Raw genomic sequence first — 15,134 nt, forward strand, 5'->3', positions numbered from 1 at the left:
TAAGACATGGGTCACACTGACCCGTTAGCACTAGAGATGCTAACAGAAAGCTAACACAAGAGGAAGGTCACGTTTAATAAGGGTTATTTATAAAAGGCTCAGTAATTGTAAATAAATTTAATTGAACTGTAGTAATTGTATTAGACTTGTAATTGTAATTTTAAATGTAATTGGAAAAATGCTGGTCAAAGTAATCATAATTGAACATGGATAATTGAAGACGTAATTGTAACTGTAATATGTAGTTGACCCCAACCCTGAGAGTGACACTAGTGAACATTAAAGCTGCAGTATGTAGAATGCACTCTGTTTCAAAACCGAAACCTAAACTTAGCCTCCATTACCAGTATCTTTTGTGATCGCTCTTAGGGCACACATGTTTGTAGAAAGACCTCTGATTGGCTGACAACCAGCATCACGCTCCTGGATTTATAAACTTCATTTACAGCCAGGAGAAGGAGAAGAGATTCACTATCCACTCGGAACACTTTGATTACAATATGCTCAAAAATGATTATGGATTTTTGACCAAATGATGCCAAAAATGACTTGCATACTGCAGCTTTAAGTAGCGAATAGATCAAGTGTACAAAATCTGAAATCAGTAATGTAGGAGAGATTATTCAGGGTTCACCTACCAATGCCCAGAGAGTGTTTTTGAAACTCTGGGGTGAGGTAGGAGGTGTTGGTCAGGCTGAAGACATAGCGATCCAACACGTACCAGCCCATCTCATAGTAGAACGGGTAGCGGAACTTCCCTGGGACCTGTGGAGCAGAGGGAGGGGCTTAGCTTCTAACTCAGAGGTTCTTGACTGTGGAGTCATGAAACAGTGGGAGGGGGTGACCAGATGCCTGAGAATGAGAATAAGATTATTTTCTGTACAATTTGAGCCCATTTTTGCATATTTTTATCCTTTTTCTACAACTACACCAAACTCAACACATTTTAACCTATTTTAATCACTTTTTCTTGCAATATTTTTGCTCCTTTTAATGTATTTTTGCGACATTACTTGCATTTCTGACACTTCTACATCACATTTAAATGCAATTTTTACACACGTTCAGCACTTTTAAACCCTTTCCACCACTTTTACACCTAATGTCACATATGTTGACCCATTATTGTCACTTTTAACCTCTTTTCACAATTTTTTGCCAATTTAACCACATTAACCATTTATCATGCCCATTATTTGCCAATTTAAACGAATTGTTCCAATATTGACACTTTGAATCCTTTTTACCACTTTTTCTGTCTGTTTTTGCTCACTCTAATTTAACCAATTTCTGTGGCTTTTAAAATCACATTTCACCACCTTTTCCACCATTTTTGGTCACTTTGAACCCATTTTATTTGTGATTAAAACCAGGATTTCCACCTTTAAGATGATTATATACTATAAAAATCTGTTTATATATGTATATATATTTTATTTATTTGTAATCATTATTATTATTATTATTTTTTAATATTTTGTACCTTATTTTTAGTGGTACATTTTCTCTGTGTAGTCTTGCTTTTTTGTGCGTGTATAATTATTATTAGTAGAGTTGTTTTTAATATGCCGTTCTAATTACCCCTTGGGGTTTAATAAAGTATTTTCTGATTTTTATTCTGATAATATGGCCCAAATAATAGTAAACTTCCTGGATAACAGGGGATATTATTCAGATGAATAAGAAATAAATAATCAGAGGCAGCTGTAACGTACTCGTGTCCTGTCCTCTATGTTTGAGATGTTCAGCTGCATTGGAATGTTAAAGCTGTGGAGAAAGTTCCCTCCAAACACCATGGAGTCCACGGGGGTGTAGACAGCATGGATCCACCCTGAGCGAGAGCACACACACACACACACGCACACGCACACTATGAGCTCTGATCATCATCATCATCATCATCTCGGGATGGGCGATATGGCCTTTTTTTAACATCTCAATATTTTGCCCTTGCCTTGAGATGATGCTTTGATACATACAATTGTACCAGAATGGCACTACTCAATGTAATTGGGGTTTCACATAACTATTATAGCATAGTGTACCTGTTAGTTTCTTTTTTCAGAGGCAAACCCCATAGTAAATCTAAAAAAATCATTAACTTAATTAACCATTAAACCATTATTTTACAATATTTCAGTTAGTCAGTTAAAGACACATGTCACACAGAGACAGAAAAACAATATCATCATTTATAAAACTAATTTTATAATAAAATACACATTAATAAAAACAACTTGAGCTGATCAAAGTGCTGTACAGTTTTTTTTAATTATTGCAATTACCTATCAATTATTTATTTATTATTACTGACAATTGTGAATTTATCAGAAACTATTACCCCAAGTATTATAATATAACAGTTACCACTACTAACACACACACACACTGTAATGATGACCTCTGGATCTCTACAGAGCACACGCACACACATTCTGAGGCAAAACCATTTCCAAATTATTAAACCATTATTTATTTTTTTACTAACTTCATTCAACTCTGTTGTCGCTGCAGGGACCGAGCTGGGGGGGTTAAGATAGACAGATGAGAAAAAGATATACTGGCTCTACAGAAGAAACTTTTAATGTTATGTGAATTATATTGATATTACGATATAGTCCTATGCTTTATCTCTTAAATAACTATATTGATATTTATTAAAAACTAGATATGTTGCCCAGCCTTAACATCATCATCATGTACCTGAGGGGATGACAAAGGTGCAGCCCTGCGTCAGTTCAACCCTCTGACAGTCTGTGGCTCGGTCACCCAGGAAAATGTCTCCTTGTTTCCCCGACAGCACCCAGTTCTCATAAAGCTCCTGGTTCTGAGGGGTTGGAGGGATCAGCCAGAACACCTGGAAAGAGACCAGGGTGGTATTGCACAACACAAAAGTGGGATAAACACATCCAGGATAAATGAGGAAGCGTGATTAGACTAAGTCTGGTCAGCACCATCTTGGATAAATTGGTTGCATGTTTGCTGAGTCATGATAAAGAGATGAAGCATAGTGAAGCTGTGGATGTTTGAGATAAGTGGGTGTTCACTGTTTTCCTAAGAAACTGACGATATTATTCCCTTTCTCGCTGTTCTGTCTCATTCTCGTTAGCAGAGCTAACAGCGGTTAGCTGTGTGTGCATTTGCAGGGACAAAAAGTGCACCGTAGCAAGAGAAGAAAAAAGTATATATTTTTATTATTATTAATAATAATAACAATAACTAGGCAAGACATGTATTTGCAAGGCGAAACGTATTTGGAAAATGAAAACTGGCTAAAATGCCAACCTGTAACTGGATTTGTTTTTTATACTAATTATATTGAAAGCAATAATGCAGAAAAACAGAAGACTGACATTGACCTTAAACATGACCTTGAGTGAAGAACTCCAACGAGAACAATGTCTTTGCCAAATACAATAATAACAACAATGGCTTAGATTTATATAGTGCTGTTTTCAAGAAGTCTCAAAGTGCTTCATAGAAACCCTTATTCATTCACGCCAGTAACTCATATCAATCATACTGGTGGTGGTAACCTAAAATGTAGCCACAGCTGCTTCAGGTTTTTAAATCGTCCGCAACAAAAAACTTGAATTAATTTAAAAATCGATTAATTGCTGAGGCCTACGATCACTTGACTTTTTCTAAAAGCGATACCGACACAGCGTCTGTCTGGTTCCATCGGTGTTGATGGATCCATCACTACAGAATGCTCTACCTGGGGGGACTTTAGAGTAAAAACATCCAGATGTATATTGTACAGTATTTCTATAGATATATTTCTATGATATCATGCTGTACCTTACTCCCTCTGAGGATGTGGTACCATACTGAGGTTCCTCCAAAGTCCATGTGGAAGTCAGTGTAGCAGCCTTCAACACTCATCAGACAGTATCTGCACAGATACAGAGCAGCCGTTAACTCAGGCCCTCTCTTTAGAGGTGTGCTGTGGATCCGGTCCTTACTTCTGTACTTTGGGGTAGTGCATGTCAGTGATGGCGTTGGTCGAGTCTCTCTGTCTCTCTTTGAGATGACGAGGCCACATGTTGTCCACCCAGTCTATGAGGTCCACCTGCACACACACACACACACACACACACACACACAACTAGGGGTGGGAACCTCTGGGTATATCACAATAAGATACGCGATACCAAGCTCACGATAACGATTATCTCACGATATGACGATACTGCGATTATCTATATATTGGTCAGAAATCAATCTATGATAATCTATGATAACAAGAAAAAAAAAGATTAAGTGAAAACATTACATTTTTATTTTATATCTCGAAAAGACAATAAATATAAAAAGTGTCCTATGAACAGTGACACTATTTTAGTGCAACATTTCTGTAAATAAGTGTCAACATACCAATGTAAACTAATAAGTATCTCTAATAGTGCTTTATGTAAACAATAAATATGGTCTTTATTACCAGTGACATCATTATAGTGAAATATTACAGTAAACAATATATTGGTTCCTTCAACAAACAGTGACAACATTTCTGTGAAAACATACCTGCATATTTTAGTGAAAAAGCAGAAAATGTTTCGAAAAAAAAAAAAATGGAAAAAATAAAATATTAAAAAATTGATATGTAGCGCGAGCAAATCAATCATCAATTTTGCAAATGAAAAAAATTGTGATATATCGCTCAGAGTGTGTGTGTGTTAAAATGTGTTTGTGTGTGTGTGTGTAGTGTGTGCGTACCGTGGTGGGTCTCTGAACCAGGTTGTCCATCCTGGTGTGGCTGAACTCCAGGCTGATGACGTTGTAGATCTTGTCCCTCTGAGATGGGGGGGTCTCATAGTAGCGTGTCCACTGGGCCATGGACATCTCCGTCCCCTTCTGAGTGCTCACGTCCATCACGTCGATCATCCGTCTGCTGCCTGACACCACGTTAGGGTTAGCATTGGAGGTCCAGCATCACTCCACCAACAAATTCAATTACATTTAAATCAGCATTGATCAATACTTCTCACAGTTATTGGCCAATAGAGCTGCAATCAACGATTATTTATTAATTGGTCAATAAATTAAGCGATAAATCAGATTAAATTTAAAATCCAATCACAGATGGTTACAGGACACACGCTTGTATGCGCTACAGCGAGTCTCTGAGTGCGCTAACAACAACTACACTATGGCCCTATAAAATCGGAATAACGGAATCAACCAATAAAAACGGAATCTACTGTTGAACGCGGAAATGGACAGAATCGGGTTAAAACAAGGAAATGTTTCGGGGACCGCTTATTATGGTGCACTGCCCGCTCCCCTCCTGTCCTAAGCAAAATTTTAATAATTCACACCACTAGGGGGCGCTGCAAACAGGGTTCCTACAGGTTTCTTCAAGTCAAATTCAAGTCTTTTTAAGTCCTTTTTAAGACCATTTATATAAAAATTTAATACCTATTTCACGGCATATTTCACAGACCTACCGGCAAAGAAAAACACTTTTTTTTGTTTGATCATTTATTTCTCAAACAAATGTGAAAATGTGGACTGCGTAAAGCATTATGTAATATTGCAGCATAATAGTGAGTAGGCCTACTTACGCTACAACACCACAGCACAGACCACAGACAACAAGCCAAACAGAGGTGTGAAAAACCAAAGAAATTTTCAGCAGACCACAAAAAAAAAAAGATTGCTTAACACAGTTAAGTTGTTTTTTTAACATTGCTAACATTAACCAATCTACTTATTCCATGCTGGGAATATGGGGAGTACACTCTTGAGCAATACACAATTAAAATAAACTCAACAATAAATAAGATTACGATCACACAATCAACCCCTAAGTTCTGCACTCTTAGCAGTGATCTCTTTATCAAGGAGAGCCATTTCTGCCAACTTCTCCTTATGGCCTCTCCGCAGGATGTTGGACCTGGTGATCAGGTCAGCCATTTTGCTCCCTGCCTTTGCTTCAGCCTCCTCAGCCAGCCTGTCCGCATCCCTAGCCAGACCCTCAGATACCTCCTGTATGCATCTTCGCTTCACCTTCAACTCCTGAAGACAGTCCTCTGCCTCCTTCCTCTTGAGAGCCTGGTCTTTTGCCTCCTTGTTCTTTCTATTGGTCTCAAGATGGATACGATACCTTGTCCTAGCTCTTGCTACACTTGCCAGTAGCTGTTTACTGAGTGGAACCTGGGTATCGGGTTGAGAAAAAAGAACCAGAGTCAGTGACAAACTCAAGAGACCAACTATGTATGTTGATTCTATCAACTTTTAAGTCAACAACATATTACTAGTCCAGGCAGGGGTCATCTTACCTGGGTAACACCTCCATGTTGTATGATGTAGTCACACACCAGTCTCCGTGTGACCACAGTGTCCTCCTTCAAGTTATCTGACTCAACCTCTTTATTGATGGAGAATCCACGTTCAACCGTAGCTTGGCCGTGGGAGAGGATGAGCAGCTTCTTGCAGAAGGCCCACAGCTCTGGATAAGGCTCCATGGCACTGCACAGGAAGACGTCCAGCCTCTTCTGCATGGGAGGAAAGGAGAGGAAGTCCTCACTCCTGCTCTCCAAGGACAGGAGACTGTCAAACTGCTGCAGTATGACGTCCCCTATGACAAAACAGATGAGAAAAAATAGAGAAAAACATTGATAAATCATTGGGCATTACCAGCAAATCAGATTGAGGATAAATTCTTGTGAAGTCTATAATTTGCCTCTTATTCCTACCTGCAGAAGTATCAGTTAGCTGTTTATCCTGAAGAAACCTCTGAACAAGCCCTTTCATGTGATTCCTGCATCTTTCGGGTTCTCTGTACATTACTGACGGATCCAGGCACACCAACTGCCTAACAGTCAGATACTTGAGGGGGCTCTTGTCCTGCACTTTCCTGATGATGTTACACAGTCCCTGCATGCACTCTCTCTTGAACTCTAGCACCCTGAGCTCTGCACCTTTGATGCTCTACAGAGAAATTAGCCATGAATATAGAACATGTCTTCACTGACCTGGTTCAGCCTAACCATTTGTTAAACGATCTTTTGAAAACATCACACTACCTTAAGGACCGACTCTGCACCTAGACCAATGCTGATGTCTTGTGGGCTGAGCCAGATGGTCTTGTCTGTAACATCCAGTTTGGTCAGCTGCAGGGCAGTGATATCGTGGAGGACTTCTCTCTTTATGAAACGTCTGAGTAGACTCTGTCAACAGACAAACACAGAAATGTCGGGTGTGGCACATTAATCACCAACATCAAATTGTCTGATGATGATGCACAATGTAGCCACTATTTCTAGACATCCTAACCACAAACCCCATGTTGTTAAAATGTATCAACTGAGCCCAATCAGTGGTTATTATAACGTTATGTAAATTATCACCATCATCAACTCGGTGAGATCCTTGGGGAGGAATGGGAGCACAGGATTATCTGTCTGATATTTTTTCAAGAAGGGAGTGAAGGTCCTGGCAAGTGCTGCGTAGAACTGCAATTTGGCCAAGATGAGTGGATCCTTTATGGCTGCTGCAACTGTGTCATAGGATGCTGACAAAGAGACAGACAGACAGAGAGGCAGGAGAATTTCAACTTAGCCATATTACAAAAACTATGACAAGGCCATACCAACACCAGGATTAGGACCAGAGGTGGAAGTAATTAATTACAAATACTCAGATCACTGTAATTAAGTAGTTTTTTGGGGGTAGTTGTACTTTTATGAGTAGATTTTCAAGTCTGTAGTTTTACTTGTACTTACTGTAAGTATTCATTAATCCATGTAATCTACTAAGTTACTTTTAAAATCATAGTTGAGTACTGAGTCCAATTTTAATTCCTATCCAAAGCTTTTATCTGCATTTTTGTAGCCAGTAAGGTGATCTGATAGCAAACAAGCCGATGGAAACCGGGTCATGAGGACGGAAAACAAAACCAAACAAAAAATGGACGTTAATGATTGATCTTTCATTGATTCTGAATGAAGAATTTAACCAGTTAAAATGGATTCATGGATATTTAATCAATAGTCGCGGCTCCTCATGTCATTTAGTTTTTTGTCTGCCGGAGACATTTACTGAATAAGGAAATAAAAACTTCAAATGAGGGAAAAATGAGGGAAAAACACTTGTTTTGTATCTTATCAATGATTAATGATGAATAGATTGTTGGTGTTTTAACTTTTGGTAAAGGAAAACACACAATTTCCAGCCCTAGTCTGGAGAAGTGACTGTGACATCAGCCGTTAAAAGGAACTAATACTCTGATTACTTTGGACTTTTACTGGAGTATTTCTCTAACACCAGTACTTTTACTCTGAGAAATATTTTAGCAAAGTAACAGTACTTGTACTAGAGTACAGATTTTCAGTACTCTTTCCACCACTGATTAGGACACAGTCACAGACCTATTCACAGCATTTAAGAAGGGCCTACCTGTCCCAGGGTTGGAGAGTCTCTTTGTTTTCACAGCTTCCATGTACAGGAGAAGTGATGGCCAGACAGCCAAGGCTCTCTCCACAACCGGAAGGTTTTCTACCCAACGATGGGCACAGAAAGACAGGGGGAACACACTGGACTTGGTTATGGTGATGTAATCCTCTCTCCTGGCAGGCACATTGTGAAACAATGTGTGCATTGCTCTCAGCAACTTGTCCAGCTGCCATGCACTGAACCCACACTTGAATGCGTTGTGTAGCGTGTGTAAGCCACAGCTCCCCACACAAATGAGCTGAACACCTGAAGGTTTCATTGGAAACTTGATATTAAAAAACAAATTCTATGTAGCAATGCTCTGTAGCACGTTTAAATAGTTTATTCAATGTAAAAGTGCACAACAAATAAAATTAATTTTTATAATTACAAATGGGTCATATACATACTCACACACACAGTAATGGCATTATAAACTCCTCACCTCCGTACTGCTCAGATTGATCTTTCTGGAAAATGTCGAAGAGTTTCCAGTTCACACTGGGCCCATCCATTGAAATGGACACCAAGTGTCTGAGGTCCAGTTTGTCCATACATACCTTAAAAAGGGTTGCATTTGATTACTCAAGATGAGCAGCACACATTGTTAGAGAGAGAGACACACACACACACACACACACACACACACACACACACACACACACACACACACACACACACACACACACACACACACACACACACACACACACACACACACACACACACACACACACACACACACACACACACACACACACACACACACACACACTATACTAGTACTACACGTCATTATACTATAAGGCACAGTTGTATACTTGGGTCAGTTATATTTTAGATTTTCAAAAGAGCAAAAAAATTTACTGAATCAATTCCAACATTTTTAGAGTACATGACACATCTGTTCACTTGTGCATCTGTGCTATGAAAAAGGACTGATTAGGAACCTTACAGACGACCATTTATGTATTCTACTTGTACCAACATTATTCTTTCCATAAGTTATTAGAATTTTTATAGTGATTGTTTTTTATGTATTTTATATGTTGCTTTGGATAAAAGTGTCTGCCAAGTACATAAACATAAAAAATAAACATTGTTAAGGCAAGTACATAATTGGTCATGTGACATTGCTTTTACAGGACGATGTGTGCCCACAAAATTATATCAATATAGATTGAGAAACATTTAGAATAAAAAAGGTTATGCTTACTTTGAGATGTGACAGCAGGTCTTGTGCAGTGGAATGTCCCATAAACTGGGAGCCCAGGTATCTGGACTGAACCTGTCCCTCGTCCCAGAAGCGAACATGCACATCCAGCTGTTTGTTTTTGTTGTTTCGTTGAGGCTCTCGTCGAACATAAGAACGAACGGCGATTTGTTTACTTTGGACACCAATTCCTCTTTGATGTGAACCGCTAAACCAAACTTGGCTATGTATGCCGTTTTGTCGGACCCACAAGTAAACGTGGTAGCGATGTCGGAATCTGGGAACATGCTTTTGAAAAGCTCTGAAATACCCTCATTTCCATTGTAGGACTGATGTTTGGCGATGGTGTTAAGAGTCCACAACACCTCTGCTTTCATTGTAGGTGTGAATCCAAAAGTTGTGCGCAGATCCACTCTACCGTTAGTTTCGGTCGTAACTGGAGGGGCTGTGCTAGCGCAAGCAGCTGGTTGGTTAACGTTATCTTCTGCTTCAGGCACGTTAACAGTTAGCTGGCTAACGTTAGCAGGTTGAAACACTCCGTCGATGGAAAGTGTTTTCTCCTTAGCTTTGATAGAGTTGATGTGCTTACCTGACTTGGCATGAGACTCCAAAGCCTTCACACCCATGTTACCAAGCTGAATCTTTTTTTTGCATACTGTACAAAAAGCCTCAAATACGTTGTTGTCCACCGGTTTTAACCAGTGACAAAATGCTTGTTTATCTTGCCACGCTTCATTAAATTTACATTTCCCCATAACCTCAGCATGAAGTGGGTCTACATGCGATGTGCGTCCCAGTCGACGTTGACGAGAGGACGTTGAGAGAGAAGTTTAGGTCAGTCTGTCGCAAAGTGAAGTGTTCGGGTCCGGGCGGCGTTGCGTTCTCAATTATTGGTTCCGCCACTGTTTATTTAGGCTATTACGGTATTTAATCAAAATAATAGTGGTTGACAAATGGAAACTTTAGAGAGGTAAATGTGATACCTGAAGTTACTGCACAAATTTCAAGACCCAGATATCAAAATTCCAGACTTTTTCAAGTCTTTTTAAGGTATTATTTCCCAATTCATAAATTCAATGCTTTTAAGACTTTTTAAGACCCCGCGGGAACCCTGTGCAAATATGGGAAATGTATATCTCGCTCCTGTATCTCAAAGTTAATTGCGATTGGTCAAAGTGGGTGTGGCTTATTACAGCATAACTTTTATTATTGCAAACTTTTATTTCAGCTGAATTATTATGTTGAGGGCTGTGAAATTTATTTGTGTGTGTGTGTTCCAATATTACTGCAGGTCCCACATAATACCTCATTTATATTTGAAAAGCATGTTTTGAAATCAGTCTTTTGAATAAAATATGATTTCTTGTCTCTCTATATAATATACCAAGTATGATTAACTCTCTAACTACATTGATCATCACCTTCACCAATTCAACTAATAACTTTTAGCTTTAAGGTAAAGCTGGAACAAAGATTAAAAAACAACAAAACCAAACCCAACTTTAGCTTTACTTCACAAAATTTGTCCCTCACAAAGTTATACATTTTAAAATTGTCCGCACCAGTGGTGCTCGCTCGTGCACCATGCGTTCCCCCTATGCTGTGAAAAATAGCCTGGTGAGAACCCTGTACGGTGGCCCTACAGGGTCAAACACACAGGGGTTCTGCTAAACTCTACCTCTTTAAGTCCACTTTCACACTGTGAAAAAGAACATCTTTGTTTTTCTCCTCCCCATATGTGAGGATTTCTTTTCTTGCCAGTGTTTGTTTGACCTCAGTGGGCGGGGCCTCTGAACCAGGAATATTTAAGGGCGTAACATGTTAATGACAATCAAATTCAACCAAAGCATTTATCAACACCTGATCATTGGTACACTGTGATGTTGGTCCTGTCCTACGACACAATGTGAACTCACATCTACACACGTGTACACGCGGTTGATAAATGAGGGCCACATTGTCATGATCTGAAAATAGTTTCCTGGAGATATTTTTCATGAACTCTTTGTTAGTTGTAAAGGTGACGATGATCATCTCACCCACAAACATCTTGACATCATTGACGCTGAAGTCAGGGTCAGGAATCCTGTAGAGCAACAATAAGACATGTGTTCACGAAGCTGCTGAATTAACACATGACAACACAGAGGGAAAAGGGGCGGGGCTTACTTGATGCCGAGTCCATCAGGCTTCTTGAAAAGGATGGGATCCTTCAGGCCGCCTCTCTGAATGAACTCATACGTGAAATCTGAAACCGTGGAGATTCACAGGCTTCAGTCTCCTGCTAATGTCTAGCACAGGGGTTCTCAACCTTGGGGTCGCGAGACACTGGGAGGGGGTTGCCAGATGCCTTTAAGAAGCTAGGAATATTTGAGAACAATTTGAGCCCATTTTTGCTTATTTGTTTACCAATTTTCTACAACTACACCAAACTCACCATATTTCAACCTCTTTTCATCCCATATTTTTGCTCCTTTTAATGCATCTTTGCTACATTTCTCCCATTTCTGACACTTTAACCAATGTTGGGGTCAATTACATTTTTCAATTACCCATGTGCAATTAGACTTCAATTACGATTACAGTGACCAGCATTTTTCTAATTACAATTAAATTGCAATTATTTTTTATCCTCTGAAAGTCAATTACAATTATGTTTTCAATTACAATTAATCACAATTACTGAGCCTGAAATAAATAACTTAATAAAAGTTAACATTCGTCTTGTGTTAGCATCTCTAATGCTCACGGGCCCTAAATATCGGTAAAATACACTAATAACTAATATCAATCATCTAATTATTTCCCATCCATTGGTTACCTTGTTAGGCTTCATAATGAATGATTATATAACTTTTAATATTGATGGTGTGGAAGTCTGAGCCTTTTTTTTGTCAGTATACCCCTGAGATTTCTATATTATTTTTAAATGGTAACGTGTGAAAGCTTGATATGAAACATATTTGAATAATTATTAACTACATGTGTAGAACTGTACATAGAACTATAACATGGTTCACTAGTTTAGCATTAAATTATAATTGGAAATTTTTATCAAATTTTCATGGCAATTACAATTACAAAGTTAATTATCTAAACTCAATTACAATGTAATTACAAATACAACAGCAACACATTTTCAATTAAAATTATAATTACGTCATAATTGTAATCAATTATGTCATTACAGTTATAATTGACCCCAACCCTGCTTTAAACCCATTTTATTAGTGATTAAAACCATGATTTCCATCTTTAAATGACTATAATAATAATAAACGTTCCTGGATAACAGTGGATATTATTCAGATGAATAAATAAATGTGGTTATCACAGATTCATAGAACAATGGACCATCATTTTACTGACTTTATGGATGGACCCCAAAAATCTCTCCCCTTTATTCCCCCTTATAGATGGTCCTGTCTCCACATGACTGTTCTTCAATGTTCATGTCTGTGTTCAACCACCTTCAGCTACAGTGGGGGTCCCTGCTCTCTGGGACCTTTATTTTTGGAGGGTCCCCGCTCTCTGGGACCTTTATTTTGGAGGGTCATTGGCTGAACAGGTTGAGAACCACTGGGTCTATCAGGCAGTTTCTACCTTAAACTCTGAGCATGTGCACAACAGTGCGCTCTCACCTTTTCCCTCCATACGGAGGATCCTGTCAGAGTGGAACCTCTGACTGCTGACCTTCTCCTCCAGGTCAAACGTCCTCCTTCCATCAATCTCCTCATCGGAGATACAGTCGTCATGGTAACGCCTGCGGGTACCTGGTCGCTAGGAGAGGCCACAGAGGAGTGGAGATTGGTTACGGAGATATAAATGTAGGAATTGATTCAGAAAAGCTATAATTTTATGGGGGGAAACAAATTGATTTTTATTTTGGTTAACTGGAACAGAACTTTTGTGGCTATAAATATGTACTTAGCTCACTAGAATTAAAACTTTGCAATTGTATACATTAATACTAGTGCTTAAAACATTTTTTTACAAAAATAAATAACATTAATGAAGCGCTGACATTCCAACAATGCACAATATAAAATAAATATAAGGTTCAACTTGTTGTACAGGCCTTTAACTGACTGGGCTGCTGAAAGAAAGTCACATTAATAAATATAAATATATAAACTAGCCCTAATGGAAGCGTCATGGACAACCCTTGACCTCTGTGTTCCAGTTGATCTTACCAGTCTTTTGCTGTGTCCTGGCTTGGAATCGTCCATTGTTGTGTTAAATCTTATGAAAGTATAAACAGTGTGAGATGAATGCTGTAATATAATATGTAATATCTACTACCCTCACTGATATCTGCTCTGAACAGATGTTTCATGAACAAACCCTGGAAAGATAAAATATTGTAAAAGTCCTGAAGCATCAGCTCCACAGAAAGAAATGAAAATACAAGCTTCTCTTCGTAGCTTTGTTGTCTTTATCCACTAATGTTGCCTTCGAACAACTTTCCAAGAATAAAAACTCGATTTTAAACCTATAAGAACACGTAGTTGTTAATATTATACAATAAAACAGCCTCCTGCCTCTTCTTTTCTGTCGTTGGACTCAGTCTGTGTACGAGCAGCCGCCATTTTCTCAGCCAATCACAAAAACCCGCCCACAACAAGCGCTCTAGACCAATCAGTGCAACCCGCTGACCGGAAGTTGGTTGTGAACCAAACAATGATTGCGGTGTTTGTAGGGACAACCAAACTATCTGAACGTGTGATTGGACAGGAGAAAATCGGGAACCAATTAGATGCACCTATCTAAGATCCTATTGGTTGTTCCACGTGAGCATTGTTCTCTGTTCTTGGATGAAAACACAATCAATCAGAAGTAAGTAGCAGTAAGCACCGCCCCCCACCCACGGAGCAGCACATTATCAACATTCACTAATGAAGTCCGTACGGCTCTTAGTGTTCCAGTCCAGTCTTACCCCCATAGTCAGAGCCGGTGCCGGTACTTCCTCAGGTGTCCGTAGATGTGAATCGTTCCCCAGCTCCGTTAGCTACCGTAGCTAACGTAGCTGCTGCTCCTCAGGCTCATGTAACGGACCGGAAGTTGCTGCTTTCCATAAAAGGACAGCCGGAAACAGCGCCGGCGTCGCCGATTGGCCGAAGCCTTCTGAACGGCGAATGTGATTGGCTACAAGGATCTGTCTGTCAAATGGCGGCTGTGACGTCAGGGCGAAAAGTGGGAACGGCGTGCACGCGCAACACAGAGTCATCACGTAAAATAAGTTTAAATAAATCTTTCCGTATCGCGTACTTTTCAAATCTTAATTGGAAAATTTATGGTTTTTAGCCAATACACTTTACATGTTCCAAACAAGATAAAGCAGGAATAGGAAACTGGCGGCTCGGCGGCCACATGTGGCCCTCGGTCTTATTATGTGCGGCTCCCAAAACAAATCCCCAAAAATTGTATTTCAAGAACTTGGAAGGAATATAAATCCCATGATAATACACAAAATAACTGCCAA

The 15,134-nt window shown here is 39.3% G+C and overlaps 2 protein-coding genes across 6 annotated transcripts in view; both read right to left on the reverse strand.

Moving 5' to 3' along the window:
• kdm2aa (lysine (K)-specific demethylase 2Aa) overlaps positions 1–14,767 on the reverse strand; it is a 45,976-nt gene extending 31,209 nt beyond the window's left edge. Inside the window, exons 1-11 of one of the 4 annotated variants that reach the window (XM_028453258.1) lie at positions 14,194–14,233; positions 13,846–13,894; positions 13,294–13,432; positions 11,822–11,900; positions 11,692–11,738; positions 4,720–4,898; positions 3,966–4,072; positions 3,802–3,895; positions 2,704–2,857; positions 1,716–1,831; positions 639–765 (exon numbers count right to left, since the gene is read on the reverse strand). In XM_028453258.1, the coding sequence (XP_028309059.1) occupies positions 639–765; positions 1,716–1,831; positions 2,704–2,857; positions 3,802–3,895; positions 3,966–4,072; positions 4,720–4,898; positions 11,692–11,738; positions 11,822–11,900; positions 13,294–13,432; positions 13,846–13,881 (1,078 nt within the window). In that variant the 5' untranslated portion in view covers positions 13,882–13,894; positions 14,194–14,233. The other 3 variants (XM_028453340.1, XM_028453425.1, XM_028453500.1) reach the window with 3 other exon arrangements.
• LOC114467421 (uncharacterized) lies at positions 5,948–9,004 on the reverse strand. Of its 2 annotated transcripts, XM_028453751.1 has the most exons (6): positions 8,885–9,004; positions 8,404–8,706; positions 7,356–7,519; positions 7,032–7,175; positions 6,285–6,583; positions 5,948–6,159 (listed from the first exon to the last, which is right to left on the reverse strand). In XM_028453751.1, exons 1-5 carry the CDS (start codon positions 8,991–8,993, stop codon positions 6,353–6,355), a joined length of 951 nt encoding a protein of 316 aa, XP_028309552.1. In that variant the 5' UTR covers positions 8,994–9,004; the 3' UTR covers positions 5,948–6,159; positions 6,285–6,352. The 2 variants fall into 2 exon arrangements, with proteins under 2 accessions (XP_028309552.1, XP_028309628.1); XM_028453827.1 differs by lacking the exons at positions 5,948–6,159; positions 6,285–6,583 and adding an exon at positions 6,756–6,926.
• Positions 14,768–15,134: the final 367 nt, after the last annotated feature.

Source organism: Gouania willdenowi, chromosome 1 (genome assembly GCF_900634775.1).
Source record: "Gouania willdenowi chromosome 1, fGouWil2.1, whole genome shotgun sequence".
Taxonomy (NCBI): Eukaryota; Metazoa; Chordata; class Actinopteri; order Blenniiformes; family Gobiesocidae; genus Gouania; species Gouania willdenowi.